The following is a 17,174-nucleotide window of genomic DNA, read 5'->3' as shown; positions in this document are numbered from 1 at the left end:
GCTGGGGAAGGGAGGCAGGGCTGGAGACGGGATCTGTAGGAATTAACAGCCAATGCCATGTCCAGAACATGTGCTCAGCAAGGGGGTGATGCTGTGCTTTGGAAGGACAATCTGAAATAAAAAGGACAATCATGCTTTTCATTGAGAGGTGCAGTTCTCACAGTGGAACTGAGTGATTGTCCAATATTTGCTTATTTGTGCTATTCGAAGCAAAAGAGGGATTGAGAAATAGCATCTAAAACTGGGAAAATATGGCAACAACAAGTGGTGTTTTTGCAAATTAGTTACAAGCCTGTTCTTTCCAAAAGCACAAATGGAAGGAGTAGTAGCTCCTATATTAGCATCTTCCCTCTCCCTTTCATTTCCTCCTTGGAAGTTTCCATGCATTGCAATGAGAATTCATTCAAGGGAAAAGGTTTTCTTGCCCTGTGGGATTATGTAGGTATTTTAGATTGATGTGTGATTAGGGACTGTGTTAACATATCAGGAAAATAAGTGGGAAGAGGGAGGCAGTCTGCAGTAATGGCCTTTAGGTGCTTCCCTCCCCTCCAGTGCCTGATTTAGCTTGGGCTTCGAGACAGTTAATGCATGTCTTAACATGTTGATATATTCTGAAAATATTTTGGAAATGAGGACTGACACGTTTAATATTCCTGCACCGCAAAGAAAAGCAGATTCTAAATTGCTGTTCTAGTAAGGTTAACCTGAAAAGCAGTCTGTCTCATCTCTTCTAGATCACTGCCATCCCATAATTTAAGTTTATAAATTTAAGTGAAGATCTTAGTGGGCAGTGAATTTTCTCTCAGAACAACCACTGATGCTTGGAAGTACCTTGACATGTAATTTTGAAAATTTAGAACGATTGCAAACTTCACCCATGAAAGATATCTCAGTGACTGGGGATGGGATCACTTTTACTACATCAAAACCTGTAGTTGCACATTTTGCATTCCTAATTCTACTGGTATGGGATGTGCAAATATCTCATACCACTGATTTAACTGGAGATGTAAAAGGAACAGTTCTGTTGTTCAATAACAACTTTTTTTTTGTGGAACTTCATTTTGGTCCTATAGTATCAATGTGTAAACCTTTATTAAGCTGAAATAATATAATTTCATATAAAAATCATATAATTTCAAATATGGGGAAGTGATGGAATTCCAATTTCTGGTTCTTGTTACCAGGCCAGCTTTTCTAAGATTTTTCTTTGCCATAATAATGGCTGATGATGTCATGATTTTTTTTCTGCCATCATAACTTTTGAGCCATTATGACTTTTTATATTTGTTTTCAACCTGAAGCAGACATACAGAGAAGTAAAAACATTTAAAGCAAGTATTATATCAACTCTTGTACTTCTGTATTCTATGAATAGTTATATCCTTTACTGCATTGCAGACATGTTTTTAGCTACAAGTTTGTATGCTATTGCTAATGAAAAATGCTTTTTTTCCCTTGCTGTATGGGGAAAGGAAGTGAGAGAACTTGTCCAAGCTTTTAATGATATAATTAATTATTGCACTATTTTTTACATGAACTGTTTTTATATTCTAGTAGAGTGAGCAAATAGCTTAAACACAAGCTAGAAAACAGTAAAACATTCAGAGAAAAGAATGTAGAGCGTTCATTCTGTAATTGCATATTTCATCATACAAAATGATTCCCTTTTGTTTCTGAAAGCTTTGCAACAAACTCTGTATGAAAACAGTACTTGGATGCAAATGTTTTTAGTAGCCTTTGACCATCTTGATAAAGATTCAAGTATGTTTATAAAGGAGTTTCAACTTACACCCAAACATTAATACAAATTGAAAAAAGCACGTCAAGCCCTAAAAGGGCATTAAGAATGGCTTTTAATTTAGCATTCTGGTGCTCCTCACTAGTGCTGTAGGTAGCAGGAGGTTTGGTATGCTGAACTCACGGGCACTGTGCTGTGGTTCTGCCAAGCCTGGGCAGATCAACACCGTGTGGGAGCTCCAAAGCCCCGCACCCAAGAGGTGGCTTGGCTGCCAAACTTGGTGATTCCAGTGCCAAACTGTTTAAGGTTTAGTATTAACCTCTTGGACTGCACCCAGAAGCCAAAGAGCATTTAGGACTAGCCAGAATTGGTAAAATCAAGTACAACACAGTGGAGCTGGGAAGTGCCAAGGCCTGGGAGCAGGGCTGAAGTTCTCTCCAGGAGGCTGGATTGTGTCCTTGGCCAGCACTGCCTGGGGAGGGGCCACTTATTGGAATGGCCATCTTCCACAGCTCAGTCCCCTGCAGCAGCTGGCTTCCCACACTGGCTCTGGGGTCCAGAGCTGGCACTGCAGGGTAGAGCCTGCCTGCAGAGACCTCCACCAGGTGCCTTCAGCTGCATGCCAGCTGTGGCCTGTGCCAGCTGGGAGCGAGCAGCACTTGGAGTGGGGAGAACTGCACTGGGGGCTGAAAGCACTCTCCCAAAACTTCTGTCCAGGGCAGCTTCTCTCACATGACAGCCAACAGGCATCATGTAAACTCAGTGGAGTGCAGAAATCTCTGCAGAAGAGAGTTACTACTTTTACAGGTATTTGCTTTGCCCAAAACCAGACATTTATATGATTTGAGGTGTGTTGGAAATGCAGAAATGTACAATTAGCACACCTCAAATACAGCAGAGGAAAAGATTTAGTGGAAGATCAGCAAAAAAATGGTGTCGAGCAAATTCCCATCTCCACCTTCCAGAGGACCTGCTGGAATTGCTTCAGAGGTGCATCCAGTGCCTTGCAGTCTGTTGACATGTGAGACTTGCTGCAGACAGCCCAAGAGCTGCTGAGAATGGTCAGTAATATGATTTGTCTTCTCATTAGAAGGAGAAAACTCTGCTTTAATCTCTGTACTGTGCACGAAAACCAGGCTTCAAGGACTAGGGAACACTAGAAAAACCTAGAAATTTCTTACTTTAGCATTACTTTCTTCCTGAGCAGCTTTCCCAGAAAAAGTAAAATCTTAAGACCATAAATATAATAAATTTTATTAAATAATAAAAGTACATCAAATATTTGTATTTTCTCCAATTAATAAGTCCCAATCAAACAGAAAACTAATTGCAGTTTGATCATTTGCTGATGATCAGAGGTGGGTATTGCTTACCCTGGCACTGTGACAAGCAGTAATAACCTGAATTTGATACAACTCTGCTGTAACAGTTGGAAAATAAGCTTTAAAAGTTCTGTTTGTTAGAAAACTGCAAACCTGTAAATAGATTTAACCCACTTCTCACAATTTATTTTCAGTGGTACGTGTTGTGACTTTAAATTGCTTGGGTTTTGTTCCTGCCCATATTGCTGGCTGGAACTCTCAATCTTATTGTGACCTAGTTTTCCCCACCTATAAACTCAGGTGTGGGGCTTAATTTTCTCCAGCAGATGTGCTTTCACTTGGCTGACTCTTGCTTTCTGTCAGACAGGAAAGAGCAAAACAACACGTTTGATTACTTTTCTCCCGCTTTGCAAAAAATGAAATTTTGTCAAGATCGGTGCAAGACTGGAACTTGTGTTTTACATTTCTCATCAGCCTTTGAGTTACCTTGAAGTTATGTAGGGCAATTAATAGCAGACCCAATGAATTTGCATGAAGGTTCCAAGTGGAATGCCACCAGATCTTAGGAGCTTGCCCTGTGACTTCTAGAGAATGAAGTAACTTTCAGTCAGCTCTTTGTGAACTGAAAGTTGCATCTAGAACACCACTTGAATTTCCGAAGATGATTCTTCAGAATCATCAAAGCAACTTGGCAACTTTGACTTCATTTATCTCTCCTTCCAAACCAAATAAGCAAACTTTGAAAACTGGACCTACTTCAAGGGAGTACATTCTTAGTGCTTTAGAATTTATTGGTAGTGTTTTACTACATTGTGACATTGCTAAATGTGTGGTACATTAGTGTATAATAATTGTCATGTGGCATTTGAAGGTAAAACTGATCTGCCCTTTGTGCAATTCCGTAGTTTTTAATTTTTCATTTTATAGCAGTTCTGGACAATAAGAAATTACATGGAAGAGAACTAGAGCTATGAATGCACTCCTTAAAATAAAAATCTTAGTGTGGAAAATATGTTCAATTATATTTTACTGGCACATCAATCAGCAATTGTACCACCAAAGTGTGCATGCTTATTATTGCATGTTAACACAGAAATCCTTATATACCACCTTGTCATTTTTTTTTTCCTTAACCTCGAATTCGCCGGGAAAACCTTTTGGTTATAATTTCACCATACTCAAGAGCTATAATTTTTTTTTTTTTAACTTAAAAAAATAATTTCCCTCCTGCACTGTGTGCTGGGCTGGGGCTGCTGGGTGTTGCCTGTCCATGCTGTGCATGTACACGTGCCGCGGGGCCGGGCGCTCGCTGCCCTCAGTGCAGCCTGCGGTGGCGGTACCTGCCGGCCTTGTCTTTGGCCGCGTTGGCGCAGGCGTTGTGCTTGTTCTGCTGTAAGTGGTTCCAGTATTTGATCAGTTCGCTAGGTTGGAACTGATGGGAGGTAATTAGGTGGCTGTATTTACAGCTGGAGTAAGAAACTCGCCAGTGGTTGAAGACAAACTCGTTGGGTGGGGGCATGGGGTCAATCCGCAGCTTGGCGAGACAGATCCCCACGTACACGTCCTCTAAGTGTAAACGTCTGATGCTTAAGGAGACCTTAAAGATTTTTTCTGCTAAGTCTCCAGAAAAAACATAACCAGTTCCAGAGCAGAATACAGGGTAACGTTCACTTGGATACAAATCGGGTGGCATATACCACTTGCTATCCTTGTTCCTGTTAGGTGCATAACCTCTCATTAAATAACCTGTAAAATACTTGTGCCTCGGAGGAAGTTCTGGTTTCAGAAGCTTGTGTATTAAATATTCAGTATTGACAAACATATCACTATCAGTTTTCATAACATACGGAACATGTGGACAGTAGGTTGCAACCCAGTTCATTCCCATCAGAGTTTTTATAGTTAAATTATAGTAGGTGTCGAAGTATTCTTGTTGAATGATGTCGTGGTACTGTCTGCTTTCCTCAAGGATGGTTCTCTGGAGGTATCCATCTACCTTGGTGCTTAAGCCCAACAAAAAGATCCGCACAATTTGGATGCCAGGCGTCAGGCTCTCGTTGCCCCAGGTCTGTCGAATCGCTTGTCTGGCCTCCACCTGGCCTGGCTCTGCAGCTATGAGCAGTATTAGAAAAGGGGTTTTTTCCTGGCACTTGGCAGGCTCGTTGATGACGTATCTGAAATGATAGGAAGTTGGGTGCCCGGTGCCTTTCTCGTTGTAAATACTTCCGTTGGCACTGAGGGTGTTTTCCAGACCGGTTACTCCCTGCGGGGACAGATCCGTGTTGTTGGGGTTGGTGACTGTCTGAGGCCTGAGTGTCTGAGGCACAGCGTCTCTCCACACGTTCCTCAGAGAGCTGTGGTTGGTCTCGCTTCTTGTAGATCTAAATCCTCGTATGGTGTAAGACATGGGGCTTTCTCTGAATCCAGCCTTGCCTGGCAGCCAGTCGTGATGGTTAAAGAACAGAAACATGGCAAAAAGCAACACCAGAGAGACCAGGCCAATGAGATGGGTGCGAAACAGAGACCTTTTGGTATTCCAGGTCATCTTTGCCAAGCAGCAGTGTCGTCTTCTCCACTGAAGCATGTTGTAAGGATCCAGTGATGGGGTATGAGACAATGCTCAAGGAAAAGGCTTCTCCAATTGGTTTAGAATCCACTGCTATTCTTTGGTATTCATTTTCCTTTGAGTTGAGCAATCGTCTGCAAATGGCTCACTCTGCAAAGAATTTAAAAAAAAATCAGAAATCTTTCATTTTACAGACTCGTAATATAAACAGTTACAAATAGAAACTAGATATAAACATAGAATTGAGTTAAATTTACTTTTTCAAAGAACAGCCCATGACAGTGGAAATAAGATTTGACTTAGGCTAAAAGCCAACCTTGTTTTATGTTTTAACTTGATTTGTTGGCTTTTAAAAATGCTTTTTTGCCTGGTAAAGTTTCGACAAACATCCTGGATACCAAAGATAAAGAGGCAAAAAAAATGGATCATGTTAGCAGCAAAAAGTGTGAAGTAGATGTAAATAGCTTCACATCCATGACTGTGAAATCTTTGTAGAGTGTTTGAGAAGGACTGAATGAGAAAGCCTTGCTGGCAGATGGAAGGTTTAATGGCATTAATTAAAATTGATTTGACATGCAGAGGCTGGGATGGCTCACAGTCTCAGAGCCCTTTCTGCAGACGGCCGTGCCTGGTGGTGGGACAGACGGCGCGGGGCTGGCGATGGCAGAGCTCTGTTAGTCACAGGACACTGCCTGGCGCGTCTCCGCTGGCCCCACTGTGCCAGCAAGGTCAGCGAGAAGATGCACCTGTCAAAATTCATTTTCAGGGTCCAGTGAGCTCACTGCACAGCCCTCAGATGCTAGTGCAGGACAGCGCTCCTGGTCACTTCTCACACACCTTTCACCTCCTACTCTGCACTGGAGGAAAACATTGAGTGGAACACTGGGCTCTGGTGCCAGCCTCAGAGGCAGCTGAATTAAAATCAAGCTCTTGATTTTCAGAGATCTTGGGTAGTGATCATGTTAACTGGAAATAAAACTGCTCAGGACTAAGTTTCTGGCCAGCTATCTGATGATCATGATACTGGGTTGGGTTTTTTCCCCTCTATAAAAGTATATGTAAGTACTGCACATAGCAGTTGGAAATTTCAAGTATTCTGACCAGCAGCTGTAGCTGTAGGAAAAAGTGCCAAAGTAGTCTGTGCTTCATTTTCTCTTAAATTTTTGTTCATATTCAGCAGCAGAGTCAATATGGCAGCTTCATGATGCTGCATATTAAAAGCTGATCACATCATCTCGTAAATGAACTTTCACTGTACAATAGCAATTCGTTTGTGATTTTCAATTTGCTCTAATTTATTCCTGGGCCCTAGGGTCTTGTATAGGAAAAAAGGATGACAGCTGAACAAGAGTCCATAGAAAATGCTGTTTCTAATAGAAATATGCGATTTATTAATTGCTTCGCTATCTTCTTAAACTAATATTTGGATTAATTTGTGCATTTAAAAACCAAGTGATATGTTACATGGGAAATTACAGTGTTTAACACTGTAAGGGACTCATTTGAGATGTCAATCGAATAATAGGGTATTAAGCTGAATGTGTGTGATGCAACATTGAGTCTGCCCTGTTCACGAAAGGGAAAATTTGTGTTTCGGAAGGGTGGGGAGAGGGGTACACCTGATGTTTATTTTACTTACTGCCCGTATCTTTACCATCACCCTGCGGAGAGCGAGCGGGAGTGGCCTCACGGCCCGCCGCGCCCCGTGACCCCCGCCAGGGGGCGACGCTGCGCGCCCGGCCCGGGAGCGGCCGAGCCCGGCCCTCAGGCTGCTTCCATGCGTTTAAAGTATCTCTGATTTTCTTATTTAGCTATTCGGGGCTGGTGCCCCTTGCCGGAGACTCAGGTGTCTCTGTAAAAATCATAAACCCTTGTGTCTAAACTGGTTCAGGAATTAACCTGACGCTCCATGCTGGTGCTGCTTTAACTTGAATGTAAAAGAAGATGTGCCCCAAACGTGTGAGACTCGTGTTTCTGTGGCCATTTGCACCTGCTGGAAAAACAGAAGCTTGCCCTCAAAACTCGTAATTGTTAGTTTGTGTGCAGTGAGTTGCAGATGAACGCTCAGCTATTCGGGAACATCTCTGTAAAAGCAAACAGAAATGTCGCTTCAAAGGATAGCCCAGATCTCAGGGCAGTTCATTGTTTGTTTGGAGGGCAGCAGTGGCAATGTTTGATTAATTATTGTTCCATTGCATGCATTCACAGTTTAGGGAGAAAATCAAAGCTAGAATTTCACGAATGTGGAGCAGCAGCTAGAACTCACATTAATTTTGTCACTCTGAATTGTTCCCCTGACAAAACTACAGTCATTAGATGGGAACGCTTCAGCAAAAAGTGCACTGCCCTACTAATCTTTGTTTAATCTGAGGCAGTGTTTTGATGAGCGCCTCCTTCCATAAGGCAACAGGCAAAAGTGAGGATGTTAAGCTCCATAAATATTTGTGTGAGCTGACAGCGGTTTGCAGGTGCTGTTTCCCTGATGCTCTGATGTCCCAACAAAGGCACTTGCGATGGCCAAAGCCTTGCTTTATTAGGCTGTCTGCTTACATAATGCATTAGAAAATAAGTTTTACAGTGAGGGACAGAACTAGAATCAGAAGATATTTTAAGAGAGTCATATTTCCTTGATTTTTTTTTTTATGTAGTTGCTTGATTTTTCAAGGTAGGAGTGTCTTAGAAAATCTGTCTCTGTTTGCCCTTTAAAACAGCATTTTATGAATAGGGGAAGCACCCATATCTGTGAAGCTGAAATGCATCTGTATTTCAGCTTCATAGAGCTGTTGACTGAAAAAACCCAAATAACGTGGGCTCATTTTCTTTGCAGTTGTGTGTAGAACATTTCAAAATATACAGTGGGGTGTTAAGCATGGAAAATACAGCAACAACAATGGCACCTTTGAAAAAATACTACATGCTAGGGTGTATTGTTTAAGAAAAATGTATAAAACTGTCAATAGATATTAAACCCACCATCTAACTGTATAGTAAAAATACTATTTTCTCTCACTTAATTAGGGCTAGAGCATTACTTTTTTTTGCCCAAATACTTAAAATTCCATTTCAGAGAATGGTTATGAACAGGCACCAACTATTGACAGTCAATAAGAAAACCTAAGTACAGCAGAGGGTCTCTAGAACACTCACCTTGTCCTCGGGGAGTGTGTTGTTTCATGTAACTGCATTTTGGAGATATTATTTGTGATAATGCTGCTTCATTTTTGGCACCTAGTATTGCAGTCACTGATGCATTATCAAATGCCAAATACATAAACTGTGAATGCCTCTTGAATTTTTATTTGTGGTCTGTGCTCTGCTGGTGTTTTGGTTCCTGGTACTTGCAGTTCTGCTCTGTAATTACAGCTTTGAAAATTGAAGCATTCGACTTCCTATTCACACATCTTGGATTTTCATATTTTGATTAGCTATGTGGGCAAACTCTTAAATTAGAGGGAAGAGTTCAAAAGGCAGCCTGAGTCTGTATTCTGATGAACAGCAGTTGAATATTGGGCCTCATTTAATGTGCCTGACTTCCCTTACGAGCTCCATTAATCTTCTGCACAAAACAGTATTTGGGATAAGGTTTGATGTGCAGGTTTTTAATGCCTGATACCAACGTCTTACATTAGCCAGGTGTGCTTCTCCTGGAGTGTTGCCTGAAGGTACATTTTTTTGTTGCTGTTTTAAAAGTTCTCTCAAGTGACTTTATATTCTAAATGTCTTAAAACTGATTTGAAACCGGTGTCTGATGTATGCTGCATCCCTTGTTTTGTGAACTCCTTCCAGCTGCAGTTGTTTTATTTCATGTTGGCATTGCCTTGGGCAAAGAAAGCACATTTATATTGACATGTAATGATTTATTATAGCTTATTGGAAGATTCTGCAGATAAGCACTTTCTTTATGTAGTGTATTGAATTGCTATAGATTAGGTCTTGAATTTGTATTGCAAATATTCACCTTTTCTTTTGTCACTAGTGACAAAGTATTTAAATTTCAACAAAAAATAGGAACGGATGGCAATTAGATGGAATGTCATTTTACAATCCAAGTTAAACAGTCAGTGTTTTCATATTAAACAGAAATTGCAGTGATGGCAGGAGATAAGTTACGTGCTTACCATTTTGAGTGTGTAGTGTTTGAAGGTTTCCTTTTGGGATGTCAGGGAGCCTGACGTTACTTGTAAATCGTGGTGCCTGATTGCACTGCTGATGGTTTAAATCGTGCCCAGTCTTTTGCATGCTCCCAGTTTATGCTTGGCTGGTAGTGCCCTTGTGACATTTTGCTTGTGTTTGGGGGGCAGAAAAGCAAGTGTAAAAAGGGCTGAGGGGACTTCTAAGATAATGTCTTTTGACTGTGTGGTCTGTTTTGATGGTTCGGTGCTCCCGGTATGTCACATTATGGCCATTTTGCCGTGCTTTAAGATTACTTCAGATAAGGATTAATTCTGACCTAGTTTGAGAGGATTTCTAACTGGTTTTTCTGTATTGGAGGGGTTTGAGTTTTTAATTTCTCAGTTAAAAGCAATCATTACAGGAGCTCCATTATCCCTTTAATCCTCCCTCTCCAGCCACACCAGCCTTGGCAGGCTGAGAGCACCGCATTTAGTCAGTGTAAGGGAGTGACATTGTGCTGGGGGAGAGCAAAACCTGCTAGAATTCTTTCTCCCTGCTCTGAGCCACTGTTATCACAGGGCTCTGCAAATGAGGAGCGATCATTATCTCTAATGGTCGGAAAGGTAACAGACAAGGGAACGAATATCACACACAAGGGTTTGACATACCTTCCTTGGTCAGGCCATTTATGGTGCAGGATTATACCCACAGAAAATAGTTTGGGCACGCCATCACTTCAGCAAAAAAAGATGCTCTCGACCATGCGCACATCCCGCGGCAGCCCTGCTTCCTGCCACCGCCGTGCCCGGGATCCGCTCTGTCCATCTGTCTGTCCGTGTTACCTTCCTCGCTGGCCGGCGGCGTCCTTGGCTCGGGGCTTTTTGTTCATGCTGCAGACAAAAGGACAGGAGTTGTGGCTGCTCGGGGCTGGCTGCGCTCGCAGCCGCTGCGCTCCGGCTCTCACATCTGGCGCCTCGCAGCTCGGACAATCCAGGGCTGTGCTCTGCTCTCCTCAGGATCCATGTTCCTGCTGCAAATGTTAGCCGGGAGTGCGAGCGCCTGCTGCCTCAGTTGTCTTCAGTAATAGGATCTCCCTCTGCTCCTTCCTTCATTGTTGCTAGGCAGTAATAGAAATGGTTTGGAGTTGTTTTAACCCAGAATTGTGGTGTATAAAATCCATTCCGTAGTTCTTCGGCTGCTGCACAGGCAGGCAGCAGTTTAAATGTGGGCTTTGACAGATGCTGTCTTCTGACAGAGCAGAATTTAACGTCACTGCTTGGCTGAATCCCACGTGATTGTTTGCATTCATTTTGACTAAATCCAAAGGCAGACAGGAAGCTTTACAGGCTCTAGCTCTTATGTGATAAATGATACATACTCAGTTCAAGCACAGTGATAGGTGAATTGTATAAAAATTGTATGATCGTTAAGTGAGAAATTAAGGGTTTTTACAGATTATTTTCACTTTTCCTTGACACTGCAACTTAGATTCTCTAGGAGATTTTTAATGCTAGACGTTCTAGTCCCGTATTCCAATAGCTGTTCTGCAGTGCAAGGGAATTATAAGCATTTAAATGCTGAAGCTTGATTTAACCCATTTGACTCTCTTGGAGTACAAATGGTCTGTGCCTTCCTTTCCTCCTGTTTCCTTTACACATGCTTACTCTTTAAAAGCTGCTTTTTGTTATCTGAGGTTATTCAATTGGGCTGATCAACACTGATTTATAAGAACATGCTGTTAAGCTGCCTCTCTGCTGTTAATAGCTTTCTGCTATGCTCTGGCATTGCTAAGTCAGGGGCACTTCGTTTCAATTATTGATGAGCCTAAAATGTCTTTTGTCTGTTACAGACATACCTATGTAATGAAATTTGTCTTTTTGGTCCTAAGGAAACTTGTGTTCCTTTAATTTTTCTCCTTTCAATGACTGACCCTTCTCTGCTGAAGCTTTTTACTCTATTTCCTATATAAATAAAATACCATAATACCTGAGAAAAAAGAGACCTAGCAGCATACTTACGCAGGCATTTATTAGTCACTGTGTTTGCCCACTCTGTTTTGAAAAGCTAATGACTGGCTCTTTAGACCTTTTTTTGCCAAGGAGTAAAGAAACTGTGACTTACCTGGTGTGTCTGATGTGTAGTGTTGGGGGTAGGCATGTCCCTTACTGGGAAATAAGGCTTCCCCAGGCACTCAGTGTGTTTTATTATTCTAGATGCATAATATGATAATTTACTAGAAACATAATCAGATTTAGATCCTCCTAACTAAATCATCTATGTACACTAACTTTCTCTATTAATTTAGTCTTGTTTGTAATGCATGAGTTTCCTAACCTAATAACAATTTCCACAAATCCTTTGATCCTATCTGAGGACATTTTAGGATCATGAGCATGTTTCCTAAACAGTAATTATAAATATTAAGTGCATATCAGTAAAGACTTTGTATCTCCTCCAGTCTAAACAAATCAGTGCTTAAAAAATGGTGGGGAGGGGTCAGTGTGGGGGTAGAGCATGAGGAGAGTGCCTGTGTCCAGCACCATGTACCGATCTGGGACCTTTGTGAACAATTGAGGACCAGTGCATTGAGATGTCCCATATGTGCCCAGACGGCTCAATTCCCCACCTAGACACACAGAGCTGTCTTGTGCCTCCCTGTGTGATATCCAGCACTTGGTGCAGTCTGTTGCTGAAGCACACAAACGTGTGAGAGCGTGGCCAGGAGTCCTCCCAGCTGGCTGCACTCTGGGCTGGGGTAGGAAACCAGGTGGGTTATTCGTGTGCTCAGTGCATCCAGGCAGAAGGAAGGAATGCCTGTGTCAAACACAAACATGTAAATCTGCCTCTGAGTTTTGAATTTTCAGACGAGACATGTAACCTTGTATTTGGGAAATGAGTTCAGAGCTCAACAGAATGAGATTTAATTTATTTGCTACTGCTTCACTGTACCTGGTTCCTAAAGCTTGGGACCTATAGGCAGCATGCTTATATATTATATTGGAAGGGGAAGATCTGGTTTGTTTTTTTCTGTAAATGCTCATTAGTAAATATTAAAGGTACAAAAATCCCGAGGGCTGTTTTTCTAAGGAGAATCCTTTTTAAAGTAAATTTAGAAGGGAACAGACATCAGCTCTGGCTTTTAATTAAATAGCCATATCCCTTGTGTGTAGCCTCTAAAGTTCAGGCAGAGCTGTTGTCTGTTGGTATGTGTAAAAATTGTCATCTTGCCTTGTGAACAAATTGAGTATTGAATTCTCAAATATTAATGCCCAATTTCTTTCATTCATTCCCTTTTTTTTTCCCAAGTAAAGTATGAGCAGTTCTTTGCTCATCTTATAGAAAAGTAAGAAAAAACTTTCGTTTTTGTAGTGCTTTTCATCCGGGAGTGACTGATTCAGCTCTAGAGTCAAAGTTTTGGGAAGAATTTCCTTTCCTTTTATAGCACTTGGTTCTTTGCTACTTTGTTAGGGCACTGTGCATTTGTGGGTATTTCAGGAGGGCAGCTCTTGCTTTGGGCTGGGAATAGGAGCTGCAGGTTTTGGTAATCTTGCTGGGTTGGAGGTTGGAATGAGCTTTATTTCAGCCCAGTCTCAGCACGAAGGGTCAGTTGACTGCTTGTTCTCCATGCAGGGAGTAGTGTGTTCTGTAATGTTACTATGGTTACATCCCAAATTAGAAGCTGCAGTGTTAGTGTTTGAAAGGCTGCCACCTATTAAGGCTCCAAGGAGCAAGTGAAGATGTACAGCCTGTGAGGAGCAGGCAGAGTTACTGTGACCAGGAACTGGAGTGCTCAGCCAGTCCAGGAGAGAGGAGAGGAGAGGGCTGCTCACAATTCCCTGTGCACCTGACCACTCGGAATGAGCAAAATGTACCAATGCAAAGCAAACTTGTGGTGGCTTGGAATATTCTCTTCAAAGAACTTTTAAACTCTTTTTGTGTTGTTTTTAGAGGGTGTTAACAGAGCTTTGTCTAACTGGTTTTATAAGAAACTCTTGGGTTGAGCCATTCAGTAGAGTTCTGTCTTGACAACATCAGCAGAAATTCCTCAAACTAATCTGGATTAATTGCAGTATTGAGGCATGTACTGCTTGGCATCTTCTGCCTGGTGGCACAAGTCCCTTGAGACTTGAAACACTTAGGCCATGGGTGACTTATCACTATTCCCATATGGAATCCTGCATTCTGGATACTCCATGAATACTATGCAAAGTTCATTTTATCACAGTAAAACGGAGTATTATATCAACTGTAATGTGTTGAAAACCTTTCAAGGGACAGTTCAGAATGATTAATGGCAACATTTTCAAGGTTGGTTATTCTTGTTTTTAAGCTTTATTTTTGCCTTCTGGAAATGTGTTAATACAGAGTGTCATAAATGCTTAGTTTTAATTTTCCATGTTGAGAATTATTATGTATATGGCCAGTGGCCATTCTGCTCTTTTCTTCAAAAATGATATTCCTCCAGTAGTTCATCTAAAGTAGAGACAGGTTTGGCAAATACTTGGAATTTGCTTGGCTACTTTGAGATCCCAACATGTTTCTTAGCTATGCCAGACATGTTTGTAAGTGAAGGAAAAATAGCAATCTAGAAATGACCACAAGTGTCAGTATTGCCTGCCTTATTTTGCTTAGTAGATTTTCACCATTGCTTAGCTGGTAGTGAAACCCAGCTTTTACACTAGGTGCATTTTTAATAAATGGTCAAGATTTTTCTCTCTGTTCTAATAACACCCAAGCCATAAACTTGATGATTTCATTAACCACTGGGTGTCATAACTTTAGCACTTGAATGCAGCAATACAGATCAATCTACAGAACTAGAAAATGTTCCTGGTTATTAAAAAACATGGATCAGGTTTTATGCAGTTGATTATTATGTTTTAGTCCATAAGGAATATAAGCATATCCCCAACTTCACAAAGTTGTGAGAGGTGGGAAAGTCCAAGTGATGTTTTCAAGTCAGAAGGGTGTTTCTTGGGAAACATTTCAGGGAGATGTTCTATAATTTTAGAGCTTGTATTTTTTTATAAAGTAAACTGATCTTCCAGGTGTCCAGCTAGAATTCATTCTGTTCTCCTATTACAGCTTCCTTAGAGGATCACAGGTTTGGAGTGATTGAAAATTCACTCAAAAAGCCAAAGTACAAAATATAAAGTTTTGTTCTGCTTTGATTCAGTTCTGGTTTTGTGTATTACTCAAACGTATATTGGACTACTTTCCAGATGTGTTTATTTCTTCAATGTTGTGTTGTTTGCTTTATCATATCTTTGCTTTCTTCTGATTTTTCAGAATCTGATTTTTCGTATCTTCCCCAGGTGTTGCATGCAATTATTGCTGATCTCAAGTGCTAGATGCAGATTTTATTCTTCCAGGGGATGGGCAACATAATTTCATTTGTATTGTGCAGGAGTTTTGGTTGTGTGGTTCTCCCCTGATGAACTGAGAAGCCAGTGCCAGCAGTAATATTTTCTGCCTGTCACAAGTGTTGCTTTTGCATTCTGAGAAGAGCAGAGACTTTATGAAGCTTTGATTCAGCACCGCAGGGGAGAGGAGGCCAAGCAGCTGAAGTACCAGCATTCACAGGCACTTTACAGTGGGAAATGGGCTGGTGTTTTTCCCCTTACCTCGTGGGTTGTTTCATCCTTTATGATCAAGGTACCCCTAACACCCACCCCAGCATGAGAATTAGAAATAAAAACTCCAGTTCTTACAGAAAGTGGGACTCTTATGGAAGAACTGGTAGTAAATATCCAGTTTCAAAGCATGGAAGATGGAATGAAGGAAGATGGCATCCTGTTGGAGGTAATAGGCACCAGCTTTTATGCTGAGGAAGGAAAATGTCTTGTTCCAGTTGCTGCCACCTGTCCAGGCCTTTTCTTCCCCTTTTCCTTCAGGCTCTTGAGGCATCCCACACTTCTCTCCCAACAACTTGGCTTGTTAGGCTGATCAAAGGATGCAGCCATCCTATCCTGCCCAGCACTCTTCCATGCTGGAGGAGCTACTTAGATATTTTTTTTCTTTTGTGTGGGGCCAATTAAGAGATTAGCAACTCCAACTGTTCATCCTCTCACTTAGTTTTTTTCCCCATGTATATGGTTTATACAGGAATATGGAGACATTTTGTTTGCCTCCAAAATTTTTAGTAGTGAAATTAGCGAGGCATTTGTTTAGTGAACGTTAAATAATGTGAAATTGAAGAACTGGACTTTCAGAGCTGTCAGAATTTCCTGTGTCTTGGGGTTGAGACCTGTACTGACTCTTTCCATCTGTCACATTTCCTCAGTAGCTTTAGTATGTTAATTCTTACAGCTCCATCCTGTAGGTTTCTTCATTTACAGCTAATTCTGGGGGACATGAAAGGTTTATAGCAGAAATAACAGCGATTTAGCAAGTGCCTTAAATGCCTGAATCCTTTCCTTCTAGCACAGATGCTTAAACTAGGAAAACCAACAAAACCTGTGGAAAAAATCCTTTCTCCAGTGACTCAACAGGTCCTATTCGTGTAATAAATTTCAGCAATATTTGTTCATAGCCAACAGAAAACCTGGATCATAAAATGGAGAATAAATCCCCCTTTAAGAGCAATTCCCTACTGCTCTTTTTTTGACATGTTGGAGAGACTGAAATTTCTCCAAACTCTTTGCACATCACCCAGTCTGGCTGAACTGCTTCAGCCTGGCCAGCTGGGGACGTGTCCCAGCTACTCCCCATTTTACTGAATGTTATTCCACCTTCAGGTTTCCCTCAATTTGCTGTAGTTCCCAATCTGTGGAGATTAAGCTGCAGGCTTTCCACTTCTAAAATTCACATTAAACTTAAATGATACCATTCCTTGAGTGACTTCCAAGGGAAAGGAAGCTCTGCTGTAGAAATAATGGATTTTGTCTGAATAACTGGGTTCATAATTCCTTCTGTAATCTGTGTAAGACTCTAGATTAATTTCGTGAGCCTGAGGATTTTTTTTCACATAAATTACTGATGTAGCAGAGTCAGTAACCAGGACTCCTAGTCCTCAAATACTTGATTTAGAGGAAATCCTCAGGGTCTGGTTTGTATAATGTAAATTGACAGAGAGTATTGATTGAGAACTGGAGAATTTTTATTATTTTCTACTATCTTTTAGAGGAAATCCTCAGGGTCTGGTTTGTATAATGTAAATTGACAGAGTATTGATTGAGAACTAGAGAATTTTTATTATTTTCTACTATCTGAAGCTATATTTCAAACTGAAATTCCAGGTGGTTTATTTTCTGTAATTTAGTGGCTTCTAACAGAAGAAGAAATCAGAGACAGCTCCCTTGCATCTTGTCCACCTCAAGATGTAATATTAAGAATAATCAATGCATTCTGTAGGAAAGTGTGTCTGTAAAAGAAAAAAATACCGGTTGTATTTAATATAATAATGCTGAATTCTTAAAATTTGGCCTAAAAT

The 17,174-nt window shown here is 41.1% G+C and overlaps 2 protein-coding genes across 2 annotated transcripts in view; one reads left to right on the top strand and one right to left on the bottom strand.

The window, feature by feature from the left end:
* The window catches only part of CDC73 (cell division cycle 73), a 102,253-nt gene that overhangs the window by 50,701 nt on the left and 34,378 nt on the right, over window positions 1-17,174 (top strand). The gene's annotated exons all lie outside the window — the stretch shown is intronic.
* Window positions 2,980-10,981, bottom strand: LOC120510435 (beta-1,3-galactosyltransferase 2). The gene is made up of 2 exons (XM_039726264.1): window positions 10,411-10,981; window positions 2,980-5,779 (listed from the first exon to the last, which is right to left on the bottom strand). Exon 2 carries the CDS (start codon window positions 5,645-5,647, stop codon window positions 4,379-4,381), a length of 1,269 nt encoding a protein of 422 aa, XP_039582198.1. The 5' UTR covers window positions 5,648-5,779; window positions 10,411-10,981; the 3' UTR covers window positions 2,980-4,378.

This window comes from Passer montanus, unplaced genomic scaffold (genome assembly GCF_014805655.1).
Source record: "Passer montanus isolate IOZ18808 unplaced genomic scaffold, ASM1480565v1 scaffold58, whole genome shotgun sequence".
Taxonomy (NCBI): domain Eukaryota; kingdom Metazoa; phylum Chordata; class Aves; order Passeriformes; family Passeridae; genus Passer; species Passer montanus.
Note: the sequence above shows the minus strand (reverse complement) of the source record. Positions and strands in the feature narration are given on the sequence as shown.

Excerpts from the sequence above, each read along its gene's own strand:
- LOC120510435 (XM_039726264.1), bottom strand. The coding sequence starts at position 5,647 with ATGCTTCAGTGGAGAAGACGACACTGCTGCTTGGCAAAGATGACCTGG.